Genomic DNA, 21,820 nt, shown 5'->3' with positions numbered 1-21,820 from the left:
GCTTAGCTCTTTGTTAATGGCAGTTAGGTTAGGTAGATAGTTAGACCTAGATTAGTTAGCCTCCATTAATTAGTTTTAGAACTTAGTTTAATTAGTTTCAATTCATTGTATTAGATTAAACCTTTGAATCTTGTTCTTCATTTGATTAGATCAATAAAGTAGTATTTTTTTATTCAATTTCGATTTTGTCATTTCCATTTCTAGATCTAATTTCAATTCTTGTTCTTAATTCATTTTAGTCATTAATTTAGATTTCATTATTGTTTAATTAAGTAAATTTCAATGCTTTATATTATGTTTAGATTTAATTTAAATGGAAATGATTGCGGAATGATTCAAGGCTAAACCTCCATTAGAGGGGGTTGAGAAACCTTGATGAAAGCTTGATTCCAATTATCGGAGATTGTCGTAATTTCCTTTCCACTCTAGAAACGTTTAGTTCACCATGAGAATGGGTTTAATCGTTCACATGCTAATTATTAATTGGTAGAAATGCCATGTGTAATTAGGGATTAGGAAGAACCAATTGTTTCTGCGTGGCGATTCAATTCGATTACTTACGACTCATCGCTAGTGGATTAAGTTGAGTTAAGGTGGAATCAATCCCCTCTAACTCCTTAACATCGAATCAACGTAGCATTCCCTTAGTTGTCGGATAGTCGACTAGTTGCATTCGTGGGTAGTTGCATCGTTAGTCTATTCCCCTTCAGTAAAGCTCTCATTGACTTAAGACTGATTTCTTAGACTTAGAAAACAATCCATGCTAGGGAACTAGGAGTGGAACGAACTTCCTACTCCACTTAGTGCAATTCGCATCGAGAGTAGAAGCTTTGATAATTGAGATAGTAAAAGATAGTTTTAGTTTACTTACGGATTGAATTCATCGTTCATTTCGTAGGTAGACTAATCATTTTATAGTTATCAGAAACTTCCTTTTCTTATCTGAAGCGACTAACGAATTCTTGATTTCAAAGGTTTTTCTCTTTTCTATTCTTCATCTCTTTTTTCAGACTTATTCAAAGAATTGGGTAGGTTGATTTTTTTTTTTTTTTTTTTTTTTTTTTTTTTTTGTAATAGGGTAAATGATTTATGGTTTATGAAAGGCTAAAGGAAGGCTTAGAGGGGCGACTAGCGGAAAATAATTCATAGGTTTTGAATTTTTGGCTATATCGATCCAAAGAGGGCTTAAATTCTCGCTTAGGATATGGTATAGTGATCAAGCAAGTGGACGTGTGATTTCTCTATCCAGATTTTACTTCTCCCTTGTGTCATTTCTCAAATGTTCACTCATATAAGGCTTTAGGCTATATTCTCACAGGATTTGTAGAATAAGTACTCTAGCCTAGATTTTAGAAACTTACTGCCAACAATCATAGATACTCATGTAACATGTTTATAGATAGATGCAAGGATTATTACCTACATATTAGCCTAAGTTTCTAAAAACAATTTTAATGCAAAAGCTACGTGAGACTTCTAGATTATTGAGAGCATAGAGAAAGAAAACAATACCAATATTCCTAAGTGTATAACATATTTTTTTTATTTATATTTTAAAATTTTTTGAATTTTTTTAGCTAGAAAACAAGTGCATATTATACATATCTATATCCTAACAGATGCCTTAATTACACGTGTTTCTATGCCCCCCAAAAACAAGAAGCATTCTTTGTCCTCAAAATATTTTAAATAAAGAGGGTAGGAAAATACCATTAAAATGCGTGAAATTTCAGAACATCTGCAAAACAAGGTTATAACATACTAATATAGAAAAGAGAACTGATGCAACTCTATTAGAGTTCCACCCGTAATGGGGTTAATGAGAAACAAATTTGTTTGGGACATAAGCAGACACTAACTGAAACTAACACTTACCTGCACTCCCGTTTAAACATTGTCGTCCTCATCCTTAATGAAGAAATGAGGTTCCTTCGCATCCTGCCATGCCATGGTGATTTGCCAGGTTTCACGCCACTTATCGTTTATTATAGCTAACCTGTCAAGCACCACTTGGTCGGATGGGGTGTAAGGCACAACCTGATGAGGTTGTATCCTCCACCCTTGCCAAGTCATTGCACGGAACGATCGTATAATACAATTGGTGGGTCTCACAATGTCGACCCCAACCCAATCCGTGAAACGGGCACAAAAAATAGGAAAGAAACATAGCATTATACGACAAATTAAAACAGGCATAAGAAGGTACTCATGCCTCTTGGCATGGGCTCGGGCTAAACTAGACATTAAGGTCTGGGGAATATCATAGAGTGTACGCCCCAACTAAAGCAAGGAAAATATCACAAGTTTCGTCATTCACAGAAGAATAACGCCATTCCCCTCTAATGTTTAGCATAATCTAAAACATAACAGTGCCCACATTCATAGACAGGCTACCAAGGGCAACGTTATAATCCCCTTGGTCCTCTATCCTAAAGATTCCTGCCCCGTAATGCTCATGCAAATCATCATAGTTATACATGTACATATTATCTACCAAATAGGCCCATGAGTCTTGTATTTCGGCCGGCATAGCAAGTTCAAGCACAAAGGCTATCAAGAACCTGGAAATTTCCATTGGTTCATCCCCGATGGTGATGGAGAACACTTGTTCTCCATCTGGTCTATCAAAGAACTTACAATTATCATAAAAATAAGATGTAAGTGCGGAGAATAAAGTTCATCGGGGACTTACTAATAGTGGTTCCCATCCCGCTAGGACCGATCACTTCAAAACCATGCACCACGGTGTCACTTTGGAATAAGTCTTCAAAAGACTGTTCGGTATGATCTGAGGGAAAGTCATCCCCAATAAACTTGCTTTGGAATAGCTGCAAAGGATCCCGGAACAACCCTCGAAAAATTGGAAATTTTGGTGCCCACAGGGTCGAGGGGCGCGGGGCGCTCAAGGTATGCACAGGATGGGCGCTGCGGGTTGCGCCTGTTGAATTTCAATTCTAGGCACTTGGGCTAGGTGCGCTTCACTTTTAGCTGGATGGGCGCTGGTTAGCGCCCGGATGAAAAACTGGAATTCCAGGTGTTTTGGGCGCAGTGGCGCCGGTGTTTAGCGGAGAGGGCGCAGTCGCTTCGGGGGTAGAATTTCTCCGGCGAGGGGCTTAGGGTGCGGTGGCGCCCATCAAAAAGCGCTGTGAGCTCGGGGGAAGCTGATAGGCGAAGTCGCGAGGGAAAAATAAGGTAAAGTGGGAATGAAATGTGAGAGATGAATGTGAGATGTAGTTGGGGTTGTGAGTGTAGAATGAATGCAGTTTTTATAGGTTTTAAATTGCCAAACCAAATCGGAAATTTGCCAAAAAGCTTTACGGCAATTTCCGAAAATAATAAAATTTCCAAAACCGAAAACGGAAACAACTCATATTCTTGATTCTAAAACAACCCTAATATCTTTTAGGTTGAATTTAGGATAAAAACTGCCTAACTCATCGAGATTTCATCCTAACACAATATCTATTTATAGCGATGCCCATATCGGCAATATTCTCAACCTTCACTCCAAAACATTTTCTTAAAATAGATGATCATATAACGAATTATGCTAGGCTAAATAATACCACCCCCCAAACAATTCGGGAAGGTGGGATTAATGATAAAAACAACGCATAATTCAAAATTAACCAACTTATATTAAAATTGAATTCAAATAACATACGACAACCAAATTTAAATTTAATTACTGAACTAATATTTTTACATCCGTACTAAATAAAAACAAATACAATAAAACAAATCAACTCATTAGATCCCTAAACCAGTTGCTGCTAGTAGTGGAATGCACTCGAGAAGCAGATGGCCCTTGGGCTTCCAATGGGCCAGAGCCATCCGTCTTGCGGCGACGACGCTCGTGCCTCACAGACTGCTCCTTCGAAGAAGAACCCCCCTGGGGTGGGAAACGTGCAATGATGTCATCTCAGAACTGGCGTTGAGCTTCCATCTCGGCCCTCGTTTATTCCCACCGCTCATCCTCGCGCCGGGCACGAGTCTCGAAGTTATGATGCATGGTAGCTTGCCGAGTTCGGAGGTCTTCACAAATAGTATTGAGAGAATGCATGCCATGGTAAATCACAGCCATGCGTTCTGCATCCGACCTACACCTCTCCAAGGCATCGACATCAAAACATGCCATGTCATCCTTATCCTCCGAGTCAGTCTCTTCGACTACCCTTTCTTCAGGCAACCTCCAAACTCTTTGGATACACTCCGTATAAATATGATGATTTCGGTGCTCCTTCAGGCAAATCCTATCAGACCTCGGAGTCGCTCTCAAGGTTATCATGATCTTCGTTATCAAAACAGGGAGAGGTGCAATACTCTTTCCGACTCCCATAATCATGTTACGCAAAAACTCAAAAATACAGAACTCATACTTCTGCTCCTGGAGTATCCATAGAATGTGAAGGCAGTTCAGACCGATATCGCTGACTTTCTCCTTCCCTATGACATTCCTACCAATCCACTGAGCTACAACTAGCTGGTTGGTTCGGAGAGACGATTAGCAAACACAATGCGAGCTCGCATTGTAGTTCCCTTCCGCAACAGTCGCGTTCATCAAATGTTCTACAACAGTAAACTAGGAATCCTGTAATGTGGCATCGAGATGGTGTCTAGGCGGAATGCCTAAAATCTCAGCCAACAACCCAGTAGTAACCTCTCTCCTCCTCCCAGCCACCTTAACAAAAATTCGATTCCCATTCAACTCTCTCGTCCTATAAAACTCTCGGACCAAATCTTCGTGGTAAAAATCGTGCATCGAAAGTACCACAAACTACTCCAGTCTCTCCTAACCATCTCGGCCACCATAAAACGGAGCCGGTGGTCTCGCGAAAAGCGTGCTCCGGAATATCCGGCGTCTTTGAGCCATTGGAGTTTTTATAAGATGTGTGGGTTTGAATAAGGTAGGGGACTTGTGTTTTGAAACACCCTCTCAAAAAATAATGGTAGGAGGCGCGGTGGTGGTGGTGGCAGTCGAAATTTTTGAATTTTCGGTGGTTTTTGGTTGTTTAAGTTGGTGGAGGTGGTGGTGGGTGTAGTTAGGAGAAGATTTGGGGTGGGTTGTAACTTTGGGCATGGGTGTATTTAGGTTTTTTTTTTTTTTTTTAATTTTATTTAGGTTAGGTTTTTGAAGCTTTGTTGTTTGTTAATGGCGGTTTGGAGAATGAAACACGACTGTTGGTGGAAGAAGGAGATGCACATGTGCTGCACGTGCGCGCGAGGTTGGCGTAAGCCCACTTAATTTTCCGATTTTGTTTTCCGATATTTTGCGCAACTTCAAACTTAAATTGCCGCTTCGTTACCGGGCCGATTTTTGCGAATGAGGTATGGAAATGATCAGGAGAGAATTTCCAATCCAATGATCCATAAAATGCTCTAGTCTGACCATTAGTGATATGTAAGAAGATAGAAAATTCTTCAAAGTGCGTGCATGACGTAAGTTATGCGAACGAATGAAATCTAATTTCATAGATAAAGTCAACCCGAATCGGAATACGATTAAACGACCTAAACAACACAAATGGACAGTTGAACAATCCAGGATGGAAATCGGACACCCCACCCCCAAACAAATTTTTGACAACAGAGTTTAAAAATTTGTTTTTAAAAGTGGGTCTTTTAAAGTCAAATTCCCGAGACTTCCTAACTTACTATTTTTATGATTTTAACAATTTTTTATTTTTTTTATGAATAAAATTTAATATAAGAAAAATAAGAAGGCAATAAATGCATAATTCACATCATATAGGAACATGACTAAAACACCGAGAAAAGATGCAAGAGTGGAAAAGGTGAATTATGTTAACCGTGGACTTAGGATCTGGTACTTACAGCCCCCACACTCCATAGGGAGGGCCCGGTTACCTGAGTGGTGCACTTACCAATATATGGAAATGAAAGGAAGTACACCAATGAAAAAGGTCAGTCCTCATAGACAGGGTCCTATAAAAGGACTTCCTCTACATCAGGGGACAATAGCTCGACCGTTGGCCATTAACTTGAAAGGTACTATTATCCTTGGGATTTACCAAGGTGATTGCCCTGTAAGGGGTGACTTCAGTAACCAGAAAAGGACCAGACCAACGGGTTTTTAATTTCCCTGGAAAAATATGTAGACGGGAATTGTACAGTAAGACCTTTTAACCTACCACAAACTCTTTGTGCAAGATTTGCTTATCATGAACACGTTTCATGTTAGCTTATAATCCTTTGCGAGATCATAAGAGTCGCTACGGATTTCTTCAAGCTCATTCAATTGCAACTTGCGCTTGACACCCGCCTCATCAAAATTGAAGTTAAGGTTTTTTATAGCCAACATAGCACGGTGCTCCAATTCAACGGGCAAATGACAAGGTTTCCCAAATACAAGTCTAAAGGGAGACATACCTAAAGGAGTTTTGAAAGCAGTCCTATACGCCCATAAAGCATCAGATAGACGCTTCGACTAGTCTTTCCTATCAAGATTTACAGTTGTTTCTAAGATCTTTTTGATTTCCCTATTAGACACTTTTACTTGTCCGCTAGTTTGTGGATGATACGGAGTTGCTACCTTATGTGTAACTCCATACTTCTTTACTAGTGATGCAACAACTCAGTTGCAAAAATGTGTTCCTCCATCACTAATGATGGCCTTGGAAATGCCAAATCGATAGAAAATATACTCTTTTACGAAAAACACAACTGTCTTATGGTCATTGCTACGGCAAGCCATGACCTCTATCCATTTAGACACGTAGTCCACGACAACTAGAATATAAATGAAACCATGGGAAACTGGAAAGGGACCCATGAAATCAATGCCCCATACGTCAAAAATTTCTACCACCATGATTGGATTCAATGGCATCATATTACGCCGGATTCGCCCAAGTTGTTGTAACGAATGCATGCACGCCTTGCAATGCACTTGGGCATCTTTAAAGAGAGTAGGCCAATAAAACCCACATTGTAGAATTTTAGCAGCTGTTTTTATACCACTGAAATGGCCACCACACTCTTTTTCATGGCTGAATGAGAGTACCTCATTATATTCTCACTGGGGAATACAACGACGAATAATCTGATCCGCACAATACTTAAAAAGGTAGGGCTCATCCCAGTAGTATAGCTTAACTTTGGCTAAAAACTTCTTACGTTCATTTCTTGACCAGTCATAAGGAATAACATCAGACGGTAAATAATTCACAATGTCAGCATTTCCCTGGTGCAAAAAATATAGCATACAAATGCTCATCTGGAAAAGAGTCCGGTATGGAGTCAGAATCACTTTCATCGTTGTTTGTAAGTCTAGATAAGTAGTCGACAACTACATTTTTTACCCTTCATTTGTCTTTTATTTCTAATGTGAATTCTTGCAGGAGAAGAATCCATCAGATCAATCTCTGCCTAGCATCCTTCTTAGCGAGAAGGTACCTAAGGGCAGCATGGTCTGTGTAAACTAGAGTCTTAGAACCAACCAAATAAGGACGAAACTTATCTAAAGCATAAACGACAGCTAAGAATTCTTTTTTGAGTAGTTGTATAATTCCTTTGAGCATCGTTTAGAGTTTTACTAGCATAATAAATAACAGTGGATTTATTATTTAGTTTCTATCCCAAGACAGCACCAACTGCATAATCACTAGCATCACACTTGAGTTCGAAAGGTTTAGACAAATCGGGAGGCTGTATAATGGGTGCGAAAGATAAGGTAGCTTTCAAAGTTTCAAAAGCCTGTTTACAGTTAAAATTAAAATCAAAGATGACCTCCTTTAAAAGTAGATTAGTTAAGGGTCTAGCTATTTTCGAAAAATCTTTGATAAAACGCCTATAAAAACCTGCATGGCCTAGAAAGGCTCTAATATTACGAACAGTCCGTGGTATAGGTAAAGTCGCTATCTTATTTAGTTTGACCTTATCTACTTCGATGCCATCACTAGATACGATATGACCTAGTACTATGCCTTTTTTCACCATGAAGTGATATTTTTCCCAATTTAAAATGAGACTCTTCTCTTCACATTGTGTTAAAACTTTAGACAAGTTAGACAGGCATTCAGTGAAAAAAATCATCCATGAACACTTCCATGAAACGCTCTACCATGTCACTAAATATATGAAGCATACACCGCTGGAAGATATCAGGAGTATTACAAAGGCCAAAAGACATTCGTTTATAGGCGTATGTTCCAAAAGGACATGTGAAGGTAGCCTTTTCTTGGTCATCAATATCAATAATAATTTAGAAATAGCCGAAGTAGCCATCCAAAAAACAATAAAAAACATGACCAGCTAGACGTTCAAGCATCTGATCTATAAAGGGTAAAGGAAAATAATCCTTTCGTGTCATGACATTTAACCGTCTGTAATTAATACAGATCCTCCATTTCATAGGGCCATGCGTGGCAACATATTCACCCTTGGCATTACGTACCATGGTAATCCCTGATGTTTTTGGAACTACATGAATGGGACTTACCCATTCGCTATCAGAGATTGGGTATATGATACCCGCATCGAGTAACCATAGACTTCTTCCCTGACCACTTCTTTCATGGCATGGTTTAAACGACACTGAGGTTCGCGGGAAGTCTTTGCGTTATCCTCTAAATGGATACGATGAGTGCACACATTAAGGTCAATTCCCTTAATGTCGGCTAGGGACCAACCAATCGCAGAACGATGTTCCCTAATCACCCTGATCAATTGTGTCTCTTCCTCCTTAGATAACAGAGAAAATATAATTACCGGATGGCTACCATCCGGATCAAGTTGAATATACTTTAACTTAGGAGGAATAGGTTTAAGCACCGGGGTGGGAGGAATATCTATAAATGCTTCTGGAGGGTCCTCATCTTGAGTAATGAATACTTGCTTAGGCAGCAGGTCTTCAAACTGTGTATATGGAGCAACCGAAGGGACTATGATTTGTGTAGACTCGAAGATGGTGTTGACTTCCTCTATGTATGAGTCATCAACAAAATTTGAACTTCCAAAAGAAAGGAATTTATGCATATGGTTTTCTGGAAACGTGTTATTAAAGTAATCTTGAGCTAAGCTCTCGATCATGCTAACCTCTCCATCTATAGACAAATCTGGTAACTGTTTTATCAGTTTAAAAACATTTACCTCAACCAAAAGATGGCCAAAAGACAAGGACATCGACCCATCGCGGCAGTTTATAAGCGCGTTGGCAGTCGCCAAGAAGGGACGCCCTAAAATGATCGGAACAGAGTCGTTAGCGACTTCTGTATCAAGGATAACAAAATCAGCAAGATAATAGAAATCTTGGACCTTAACAAGCACATTTTCAACCACACCCTTAGGGTACTTAATTGATCGATCTACTAATTGCAACGTCATTTTAGTAGGTTGCATCTCTTGTAGACCTATTTGTTTATATAGATAATACTGGAGTAAGTTAACACTCGCCCCCAGGTCTAGTAAAGCGGTCGTCATGTGGGAATCTCCTAAGGTGCATTGTACAGTAGGACGACCAGGGTCCTTGTACTTAACGATTCCATTGTGTTTCATTAAAGTTGGAAATTATTCAATTAAAAATGCGTCTTTAGGAATATTTGTCTTACGCCTAGTAGTGCACAACTCTTTAAGAAACTTAGCATGGTGAGGTAATTTTTTTATCGCTTCAAGAAAAGGAAGGTTTATCGTTAGATTTTTGAAAACTTTCCTAATCTCATCGAAATTCATATCCTTAGTTAACATTGCTAATCTCTGTGGAAACAGTGGTTTCTCTCTATATTTAGCATAATGATCAACAGGATGTTTACCTTTGGCTTTGTTTCTTAGGTTGTGGTTTAACTGGTACCTCTACAGGGGTAGGCTCTTCAGTTTCTATTACGGTATCTAGTACAATCTGCGGTGTAGGGACAACTGGTGGGGTAACTATAGGCATAGTTACTTTGTTATCAACCACTCTCCCAGAACGGAGAGTGGAGATGACATTTAGCTCACCTACGTTTTCATTTTCCGTACTAGTATTACCATTTACCTCAAAGGCTGTGTTTGGTGTTTTCGGATTAGGTATCGCTTGTCTTGGAAACACACCTTTGGGTTGTACTTTCTCTTGAGCAAGCTGCTGTAAGGAAAGTTGGATGGCTTGTAAAATCTGTTGTTGAGATTGCATAAAGGTATCGAAACGATCCGGTTGTGGAAGAGTGTTAGCTTTAGGTTGTGTGACAAGAACTATGTCACGTTGATTATTAATGGGTGGATTTTGGTAGTTATTATTTACCGGAACGATACCTCTATTAGTATTATAATTATTATTGTTATAATTATTATAATTACCCTGGCCTTGTCCTTGTCGTGGTTAAGCTTGGTTGTTATAATTATAATTACCCTGACCTTGTCCTTGTCGTGGTGGAGCTTGGTTATAATTGTTTGCTTGCCTAACATTTTGATTATTAAACCTTGGAGGTGTTACTTGTTGATTATTTCTCCAACTGAAGTTGGGATGTTGTCTCCAATGGACGTTCGGAATAGGAAAACTATTAATCGAGCAAACATTATCTTGTTGTGACTGTTGTTGCTCATAGGCGAAAGGACAATAGGAGTCGGGATGATCTAGACTCAAACAGAAACTACATGGATTGGAGTTAACATTCATGATGGGGATAGGGTTTTGTTGAACAGAAATAGCCTCTATCTTTTTAGTTAGAGATTTGATTAAATTTTTAAGTTCCAGATCGGGTTTCATCTCAAACATACCGGCGACCTTTACTGTTGTAGAAAAACTAGCGTTGCGGGAGATATCGTCACTACCCCCCCAGTTATTATTACGCTTAGTCTGATCTTCTAAAAAATTATAAGCCTCTGAGGCTCCTTTACTTTAGAAACTACCCCCATTCATTATGTCAAGGACTTCTTTATGGTGGTGTAGAAGTCCCTTGAAAAAGGCACGAACTAACGTGTCTTTCGTGAGGTTATAATGTGGACACTCTATAAGTAAATCGGTGAAACGATTCCAAGCCTCTGAAAATGATTCATGAGGATTCTGTCGAAAGAAATGAATCTTGGAAAACATTTCATCGGTCTTCAGTGGTGGGTAAAAATGTTCCATGAATAGTTGAACAAGTTTAGCCCACGAGTCCATAGAATTTGACGCTTGGGCAGTTAACCAAGACGCCGCCTTATCGGCTAAAGTGAAGGAAAATACCCTTAGTTTAATTTGTTCAGCACCAACCGTAGGATGGTGAAATGTAGTAAGGACTTGGTCAATCCTACGCGTGTGCTGATAAGACTTTTCATGGTCTAACCCATGAAAAATGGGTAACAAATTAAATATATTTGGGGGAATTCGAAAATCCCCCACTGGGTCTGATAGAACGATGCAAGATTTAGGGCTATCGTTCAAGACTTTGTAAAAGTCCGAGAGAGGAGACTCTCTTTCTTCAGCCATAATTTCAGGTGTGGTGTGTGGTATGCTAGCTAGAGGTGTAGTAAGTGGTATACTAGAAAGACGTGTTTGTTGCCGTTGTCAGTTAATTACGTTAGGTGTTTTTCTTCGGCCTGACCTTAATCTCATGCAAGGCTAAGACCAATCTTAATGAAACACAACAACACTCCAAACAATCCTGATATGCTAGTATGAATCTCTAACAGAAGATGCGAGGTGTGGAAGAAAAGAGTACCTGAAAGCCTCCTTGCTTCACTTATGAATAACGTCTTGTTTACACGTGCTCAGTGTATATAACAAGTTAGAACACTGAAAATCTTGAAGAAATGGAAGTTTGAATCAAACCTGTGGAAATCGGGCAGTTTCCACTCAAAATAGGCCTAAAGGCATGTCGCTCGCCTCGGTCATCTTTGAGTTCATGTGTGAAGCAGCAAGTTGCTCCAAGTTCAGTCAGTCGCGTGCAAAAGTGGAATTCCAGGCGTGTGGGCGCAGGTCGCGCTCCAAATTAGCCTTGGTAGGGTGCAGGTCGTGCTCAGGCAAAAAGTGGAATTCCAGGCTTGTGGGCGCAGGGTGCGCTCCAATTTGGCTTGCCTAGGGCGCGGGTCGTGCTCCGAGTAGTTTTTCGAGGAAAATTTCAGTGCTAAAATAGACAACCACAGTGAGAATCAAACAATGGTGGGTGGGTTATGGGACTTTGAAAAACTATCAATTCTAAAGAAAACAATACTAAAGGGTACTAAGATGGCAGTGGCGCCATTTGATAACCATAAAAAGATAGTCTAACTCACAAATAGAGAGATGAAACTCTAAACAAAAGTAAAACTATAAATTGTTGCTTATACTAGACTTATCAAAGATATTTGTTTTATACTCTCGAATCTATTGACGTAGAGTTGGAATAGAAGATTCGTTCCACTCTTAGTCCTTTAGTATTCAAGTTTTCTATAATTGATGGTCTATCCAAGGTCAATGAGAGATTTACGAAGGGAATTTATACTACGATGTGAATTCAAATAACAAGATACAAATAACGGAATGACAGAATGCTAAGAGTTGAATTTAGATAAAGAATTAGGGGAATTTGATTCCACCTTGATTACCAACTTAATAAACTAGCATAGATTTGTTGTAAACCAATTCCTTACGTTCTTACGGTAAGAATTAATCGTTCTAATCCCTAATTATACATGACATTTCTACCAATTCATAACTAGCATGTGAGGTCATCCACCCATTCTCATGGCGAATCAACGACCTTCTAGAGTGGAATAAATTCTTATAACGATTCTATACTACACAATCAAGTTTTCATCAAGGCTTCATCAAACCCCTCTAATGGAGGTTTAACCTTGATTCATCATACTATCATTTCCAATTGAATTAAAACTAGACATAATATAAAGATTTGAACTTTACTAATTTAACTACTCAAGAATTGAAATCCAAATTAATAACTAGGAAATGAATAACAAACAATAATTGAAAGTAGATCTAAACAAATTTAAATGACAAAATCGAATTTAACAAGAACTACTATTTTATTTATCTAATGAATGAAGAACAATGATTCAAATAATTAATCTAAAACAAGGAATGAAACTAATTAATTATTCATTGAAATTCAAAAACTAGATCTACAAGCTATTCTAATAGCTACTTTCTATTCTAAGCTATCTAACTATATTTTTCTTCAGAGCTAAGTCTTGTTCTTTTGTAAAGGAGGAGACCAGATCCACAATTTCGTGCATGGGCTGAGGAGCCATGTTTTGGGCCAGAACATCGAGCCAAAAGCCCAATTTCTTCAGTCCACAGAGCCCGTTTTAGCTGGCTTTGACTTCAGCAGACTTTTCATCCACTTTTGCTCCTCTGATTGGGTCAAGTCTTGGACCAGTGGAAAGCTCTTTCCGAGCTGGTTGTTTTGACGTAAGGTAGGCCCAAATCCGAGGCCTGAGTCAAAAGATATGGTCTTTGGAAGTTCTGTTGACTTGTGCACTGTTTCTGCCCGTGTTGACTTTTCAGCTTTTGACTGGGCTTTATAAGGGCTTTGTCTCTTTAAATCTTGCCCTTTATCACAGAACTTCTTAGCAACCATCCCTTTGCTCCTTTATATATAAAGTGGCATATTTCTGCACATAATTGAGTTCCATGCCTGAAATACATAAAAGCACGTAATTAACATTAACTCTTATTTATTGCTCGCATAATTGGTCTAAAAGTAGTATTATTAAGGGGTTAAAACTACAGTTTTGGGCTCTTATCAATACCCAATCAATGTTCATACCCAAGGACTATAAACATTGAATGTTCATGTAAGAACATGAATGTTCATGTATGAACATGAACATTGATTAGGTATGAACATTGGATGTTCATGTTTGACATTGAATGTTCATACTCAAAAGACTATGAACATTGAATGTTCATACCCAATCAATGTTCATACCTAAGGACTATAAACATCGAATGTTCATACCCAAAAGACTATGAACATTGAATGTTCATACCCAAAGGACTATGAACATTGAATATTTATACCCAATCAATGTTCATACCCAAGGACTATAAACATTGAATGTTCATACCCAAAGGACTATGAACATTGAATGTTCATACCCAATCAATGTTCATACCCAAGGACTATAAACATTGAATGTTCATGTATTGACATTGAATGTTAATACCCAAAGACTATGAACATTCAATGTTCATACTAAATACACCGGGTCGTTTCGTTTGGGCTAGGACGTTAATTATTTTGTGTTAGGGGTATTCTTGACATTTCATCTATCTGATCCATTTTTTATTTCGTGTCAAGGGTATACTTGACATTTCTTCTACCCGGTCCTTGTGAGTTACAAAAACAAAAAAGTGTCTTTGAGAGTTACTTTTTCGGCATTTTTGTTCTTGAGAGTCACTCCCTGATCTTATAGAATACATTTTGTGCATACATATCTACAAATGCATTACTAATTAACACACTAAATTCATAACCGAGAACCATGACAAGGCAATGGAACTGCTTATGTAGCTCCAATGCAACTACATCTAGTGGTCACTCCAACAATAACGTAATTGCATCAATCCCATCTCCACTCTGGACAACTCCACCGATCAAAACTGTCCAAGAAAACAAATCATTCGCTGGCATTCTCCGTAAAACCTCAACCGCCTCCTTACACTGACCATTTCTAGCATACCTAGATATCAAAGCAGTCCAACAAATAAACAACATTCTTCGTTAAAACATACTCAAAAACCCGTCGCGCATCTTTAGTTAACCCATATTTTGAGTACATATCAACAAGAGAGGACTTCACAATATCGTCATCGTAAAACTGAGATGAAGGAAATCTTGCATGCACCTGTTTGGGCCTTGCTTCACACTATTGAAGCTTGCACAAGCTTTAACAAGAGTGGCAAAAATGTGACTATTAGGAAGTAAGTTATCCAACATGAACAAGGAAAGAGTTCGTTGTGGTAGTTAGACTGATCACACAGATCAAACTTAGACTGATTACTCACAACTTCGCAAGTCGAACCCATTGGACACTTACTCAGGATTAAAGCAAATATGTTGGACTCAGGTCAGGGTCAAATCAACACGGCAAGCGGCACGCTACTGAGTAGACTTTTCAATTTTTCAGTGTTCATAAAGTCACTTGTGTGCGAGGAATTTTCATAACCAGTGCAAATAATGATTTGGGGTCTGTCGTCTGTTTTTTGAAGGAGAAACTAATCCGGTTTGTTTTTTTATGCTTATAAGGGCAAATTTGGACTTTCCGCACCCCTGTCCTTAAGAGTGATTAAAATTTGGTTTTGGGAGTGATTATTTGGTCCGTTTTGTCCTATAGAGTCACTCTCTGTCCAAATAAATTGTGATCCTAATTATTCTTGAACTGTACTCTATCTTAATATGTAGAAATTTATCCTAATTAAGAAAACGTGGAACAACTTGCTGCAGTTTTTATTACAGATGGTTTCTTGTGATGCGTGATTAATAAAGTATCTCAGGATCTGGTGTTTCATTGGTTACGAAACCGAATAATATTGAAAATCACTCCAAAAAAAAGACGTACATATTCACTAGGATTCCGATGTCCAAGCGTTTTTAGATTTCCAGGTCGAGAAGGAATCCTTATTTGAACGATATAAGCCGTTATAAATAGTTCGTAATCTTTTTGCACAGACATTGTAATCTTTTTTTTGTTGCAGATATGGCCAATGATCTCGAGAAGAACATTGATGAAAGAACACAGAAGCAGAAGCAGATAGATGATTGGCTTCCAATAACTTCTTCCAGAAAAGCAAATTGGTGGTACTCAGCCTTTCACAATGTCACTGCTATGGTTGGAGCTGGGGTCTTAAGTCTGCCTTATGCCATGGCACAGCTCGGATGGTATGTTAACTTTGCTACAAGTTATTCGTTTTATCATTGTATGCTCAAAGATTACAACCTATGAACTCACTTGTATTAGGGTATTCTTTTCTCTCTCTCTCAATCTTTTTTCCTCTTCTTTCTGGCCTTACTTTTCTTTATATGCTCTCTTTTTTCTCTAACCTCTCTCTTCATCTGGTTCGTTCATCTTTTTCCATCTTGCCTTCTACCTCTCCACCTGCTGTCGCTAACCGTATATGGCAGTTCTCAGCAGTTAGGTTACCGCATACCTGATCCGCTGCATCATGTCTCCTCTTCCCTATTCAGCATATGTCCCCCTTGCTACATATAACATCTTATGTCATGAATACGTCCACTACAATCATCAAAACTGGTTTGTTTTAACAATTAAAGGAGACATTAAACGAAAACCAAAAGCAATTGTCGAGCGCCCAGACATACTACGAAATCTCTAGCAAAACCAAGTAAAAAATAAAAAAAGGGTTGGACGTAATTTTTTTTTTGGTTTATATAAGGAGGCATGAAAAGAAAACCAAAAGTATTGAGAATCCTTTAGTATATGCAGTAGTATCTTCTGGTACCATGCAAATATCGCATCACACGGGAAGAATCTCATCCAGGATGGTAGAAGAAGAATATTCCCACATATTTTTTTCCACTTTTTGTAGTCTGTAATATTAAAATACTCTTGTATATATTCTGGTTGTTCCAACACAGTTTTCAATCATAAAAACTATTCTTTGGTTATTTTTGTAAATTAAAAAAAAAAAAAAGATTGTCAATGGAGCAAACATACTACATTAAACATAATACCAACTCTCTATGATAAAGAAATTTAAGGAGATAAATCGTACTGCAATGGAATTTAAGGAGAAGTCGTACTGCAATGGTATGTTATTACTACAAAATCTATATCAAAAGAGAGATTTTGTGGAATTAATGTTGAATGGCAGGGAGCTAGGAGTCGGTTGGATCATTGTTACAAACCGGTGAATGGCCTTCCAGCTTCATATATCTATATAAACGTTTTAAGAGAGCTCGACAGTTCACAGTACAATGAGGACTACTACATACCTGGACTAGACCTTAACTTAATCATTGTAAGAAAAACCCATTAGTGGCTGTGATCTATTGTATCTGTACTACCAAGCTGCGACGAGACACCCATTCAGATAGATCGATGAAGGTATCAGGACTAATGGACTAATCCCAATAATTCCAAGTATCTAACTATGTGTCGTTCAAGTTGTCACCTAATTTTGTATGTATATATGAGTTTGGCCCTGTTTCACACTCAATTCTTTATTCCCATGCATGCGAAAGTAGAAACAGAGAGAATTGTAATGTCTCAGAGTTTGGAATCATGACGCAGTTGGTTTTCTATTTTGCAGGGGTCCTGGCACGGTTATACTTGTTCTTTCATGGATTATCACCCTATTCACCCTATGGCAAATGGTAGAAATGCATGAGATGGTGCCAGGAAAGCGATTTGACAGGTATCATGAGCTGGGTCAGCACGCCTTTGGTGAAAAGTATGGACTGTGGATAATCTTACCCCAACAACTTGTTGTTGATGTTGGCACCAACATAGTCTACATGGTAACAGGAGGAACATCGTTGAAAAAGTTTTACGATACAGTATACCCTCAAGGCAAAGATATCAAGCTGACTTATTGGATCATGATCTTTGCCTCTCCTCACTTTCTTATTTCTCAATTACCCAACTTCAACTCTCTCTGGCTCATATCTCTGGTCGCAGCTGTGATGTCACTGAGGTACATACTCTTCAACTTCTCGGTTCTTAGCAAACTGAATCCATAATTGTGTGTGTTAAGATGAACAGAATTGATTGCAGTTATGAGCATTTTATCTTATAATTTCACGAATCTCTACGTCTGTTTTGCCTAATTGATTAATGGTCTTTTAACCAACTGAAGAATACAGCGTGCTAGCGAACTGCTTGATACCATCTGCATCATCTGAATATACTGATTTTTAGGATAATTGGTGTAGCACATCAGATGGTGCAATGAGAATTCTGCATTGTTTATACTGTCTAGACTGACTTCAAACACTAGATGTTTTTAAAATTTTCTCCTGGTTTCATGTTGTGTAGTTACGCTACAATTTCATGGACAACTTCTGTACATAAGGGCGTTCAACCAAATGTGTCGTACGACAACAAAGCTTCAACGGAAGTTGGAGCTGTCTTTAATTTCCTCAATGCCTTGGGTCAAGTTGCTTTTGCCTTTGCAGGGCACAATGTGGTCTTGGAAATCCAGGCTCAAATCCCGTCTACACATGAGAAGCCATCCAAGAAACCCATGTGGAAGGGTGTGGTAGTTGCATACATCATTGTGGCCCTATGTTACTTCCCTGTTGCTCTAATTGGATACTGGATCTTTGGGAACAGTGTTGCTGATAACATTCTCATCTCATTAGAGAAACCTTCCTGGCTAATTGCTATTGCAAATTTTTTTGTCTTCATCCATGTTATTGGTGGCTATCAGGTGTTATTTCAGTTCTCCTTGATTGTGATACTGAACATATATCCTCTTTGATTTGTACTAGAGTATCGATCATCACTTTTTGCTAATGATTTTATTTTCATGAATGCAGGTCTATGCCATGCCAGTGTTTGACATGCTAGAAACTATGTTAGTGAAGAACATGAACTTCGCACCTGGTTTTCCTCTTCGTTTGACTGCACGAACCGTATATGTTGGTAAGAAAGACTACATCCATTAAATAACCGTGATTTGTTTGGACTTTTGCAATCTAACCTTGTGTTGGTTCGGACTGCAGCTTTGACTATGGTCATCGGCATGACCTTCCCTTTCTTCGGAGGACTTCTTGGATTCTTCGGAGGATTGGCTTTTGCCCCAACCACATTCTTTGTGAGACATAATCTTCTTTCCCGTTTCACTTATTAGAAAACGTATAAGATAATATTGCTTTCTCTACTTTCAAAACTTTACAAAACTAACTATTAGTGTCCTGTACTATTTTGCAGATTCCTTGCATCATATGGCTCAAACTCTATAAGCCAAAAAAGTATAGCTTATCTTGGTTCATCAACTGGGTAAATATGCAACATCTTCATTCTTTACTAGTATCTGCTTTAAGTTCTTTTCCATTAACTGATTCATAATCTACTGCCCCGAAATAAAATTGAACTAATAATGTAATTCGCGCTCTTGTATCTACAGATTTGCATCGTTCTTGGTGTGACATTGACGATAGTAGCACCTATTGGAGGACTGAGGCAGATCATACTAGACTCCAAGACCTACAAGTTCTACTCTTGAGCATATCTTTATGGACCGATCTTAGGATGGTCACCTTTCTAGTCTTGGTTTTAGTTTATGGATCGAGTGGAAATCACAAGCGTTCTTTCTAGTCTTTCTCTTAGATTATACAAATGTAAATATATTTTTTTTATAGAAAAACTGAAAATTAGCCATCACGACTAAGCTAGCTAACCATGGAAATCATGACGTTCATTTTATACAATAGCTTTTGAGTATTGAAAATGAGTAAGCGCTCTGGTTTGTGTTCCTTTTACCATGTTATGGTTCTTTTTGGACTTTCTTTTAGTCTGGTTGATGGTTGTATGATGTAGGAGTAATGCAGCATTAACTCTCAAACAATCTAAAATAATTGATCACTAACCGAGAATCGATAAAAGTCGATGTTTAACCAAGAGTCGATCAAATAAATTGAATACAAACAAGAAGTGACTCTCAAAATCCTACACTTAGCCTTATATAGGCGGCTTAAAACATACCCGAAAGTATGGACCGAAACAAAAGCCCAAAACTACTAAGGGTGTGCGCCCCTTTATTCCATATCATTCTCCCCGTCTTGGAGGACATTCGTCCTCAAATGTTACTAGCGCAAAAACATAAGATAAACAACAAAGCAGACAAAAGTCGTCCTCGAACTTTGCCATGATATTGACTAAGTTGCATACCTTGACGAAAATAACTCGTGGTCACAACAACGCACACAGACAAATATCTTATGAAAAGAAAGCAACGATTCTTGTCCATTAATAAATCTTCAATGTCTTTGAAGACGAATTTGCAAAACCTTCAAACAAACACACAAAACCAACACAACCCGATTTTTCCTCCATATTAGACAAACTCGGATTCACAAAACACAAAACAGACAATTCTTCATCGTTAGGATAAACATAATAAACTGGTGGTAAATCCCAGTCGATAAACTCCTTTTTATCACCAACTTGATAATACATCCTCTCGTCAACAGACTCTTCATCAAACACAAGGGTTAAATCCCAATCAACAATATGCAATTTTTCCTCAACTTCAAAATATAATTAAAAATTAAATTTTTTTCAACCACATAAACAAAGTTCAAAGTTTTAGAACTTTTTACCTTCAATGCGGCTTCCATTGCTGGTTTCTGACGCTCATAAGATTGGTCAAGCTGCCGAGTAAAGGCGGCGACCTGACGAGATAACAATGCTACGTACCTAGAAATTTCGGCCATGCACTCTTTATCATACATATCCAGTCCGTAACTGATTATGATACCAACTGATGTAGGAGTAATGCAGCATTAGCTCTCAAACAATCTAAAATAATTGATCTCTAACCAAGAATCGATAAAAGTCGATCTTTAACCAAGAGTCGATCAAATAAATTGAATATAAACAAGAAGTGATTCTCAAAACCCTACACTTAGCCTTATATAGGCGACCTAAAATATACCTGAAAATATGGATTGAAACAACAGCCCAAAACTACTAAGGGCGTGTGCCCCTTTATTCCCTATCATTATAGCTCTCTCACAGAGTTAACATTAGCCTTAAATTGCTCCACCATGAATAAATCGTAATCAAGAGGGTGTTCAAGCAGAGGAACTACTATAGTGACCAAAACTGTTGTTTTCTCTTAATTATGGTAATGTCTAATATGCCTATGATAATGTCCAATATGCCTGTGATAATGCCCAAAGTCTGTGGTAGATTTTGTTAGTTTTTGCGTCTCGTCTGTTAAATGCAGAATTTTGCTAAGTGAACCCATCCCTATCAAACCATAACTCCTATGAGGGGATTTAGGCAAGAGGACCCTCTATCCCCTTAACTCGATCTTAATCATTCTCAATGAAGCTTTGACCAAACTTTTCCATAATGCTAAACTTGACCACTATATTTTCACACACGTGCTTTAATATCTCAACAATTTTGGAAATCACACCTATAAATGTTTGTTACTGTTCAAGCATTTATCCAGTAGCCACTGGTCATCAACTAGTTAAATTTGACAAGTGGACCATGCTAAACCTATATGCCGGCCACAAGGACAAATATATAATTTTTTTTTCGATAATCCATCCTTAATATATATCATAATAAAATAGGAATACAATTAGAGTCTGAAGAACATAGTGGTAGAGTGCTCATGTCTACCATACTAGTAGCCTATCTTGTTAGATCATGAGCCTCCCCATTAAAGCAACGTCTTAGCCAACTAAAACAGGAATATACAAATTTACTAGAATTAGTAATGATGGCTTTAGCTATATTTTGTAAGGACCAACCAACACTGGACTCCTGAGCTTTCAAACTGTTGATTATATTGATGCTGTCTCCTTCAAACACAAACTTCCCACCTCCCAAATGTTTCGCCAGCTGTACTGATACTTCTACTGCCAATAGCTCACTTTTCTCAGTTGACTTGGCATTAAAACTTCTCACAACTGTTGCCAGTAGAGCTCCATCCTCTCCCCATGCCATAGCAGCTCCAGCTTCTGCCTTAGTATGTTTGTTGAAAGCAACATCAAACCTGATATTTACAAAATCTATTGGGTGAGTATGTTGGTTCCTTCCATTGCTCAGTCCATGTTTAGATTTATGACTAGAATTTATATAATGTATATTTACATTAGAAGTAGATGCATGTGAAATTACATTGTTATGAACATTCCTATTAACAGTAGAGTAACCAGAACTTAAGTTAGAGGTAGAAATCTCCCTGTCGAATGCCTTGAGTCTT

The 21,820-nt window shown here is 38.3% G+C and overlaps 1 protein-coding gene across 2 annotated transcripts; it reads left to right on the top strand.

Moving 5' to 3' along the window:
* Window positions 1-15,255: 15,255 nt before the first annotated feature.
* LOC147496967 (lysine histidine transporter 2-like) lies at window positions 15,256-19,303 on the top strand. Of its 2 annotated transcripts, XM_086562505.1 has the most exons (8): window positions 15,256-15,518; window positions 15,611-15,794; window positions 17,186-17,569; window positions 17,911-18,304; window positions 18,414-18,519; window positions 18,600-18,691; window positions 18,808-18,876; window positions 19,004-19,303. In XM_086562505.1, the coding sequence occupies exons 2-8, from the start codon at window positions 15,613-15,615 to the stop codon at window positions 19,100-19,102; spliced, it is 1,326 nt and encodes a 441-aa protein (XP_086418631.1). In that variant the 5' UTR covers window positions 15,256-15,518; window positions 15,611-15,612; the 3' UTR covers window positions 19,103-19,303. The 2 variants fall into 2 exon arrangements, with proteins under 2 accessions (XP_086418631.1, XP_086418632.1); XM_086562506.1 differs by having other exon boundaries at window positions 15,256-15,794.
* The last annotated feature ends 2,517 nt before the right edge of the window (window positions 19,304-21,820 follow it).

This window comes from Coptis chinensis, chromosome 5 (genome assembly GCF_015680905.1).
Source record: "Coptis chinensis isolate HL-2020 chromosome 5, ASM1568090v1, whole genome shotgun sequence".
In the NCBI taxonomy this organism is placed as follows: Eukaryota; Viridiplantae; Streptophyta; class Magnoliopsida; order Ranunculales; family Ranunculaceae; genus Coptis; species Coptis chinensis.
Note: the sequence above shows the minus strand (reverse complement) of the source record. Positions and strands in the feature narration are given on the sequence as shown.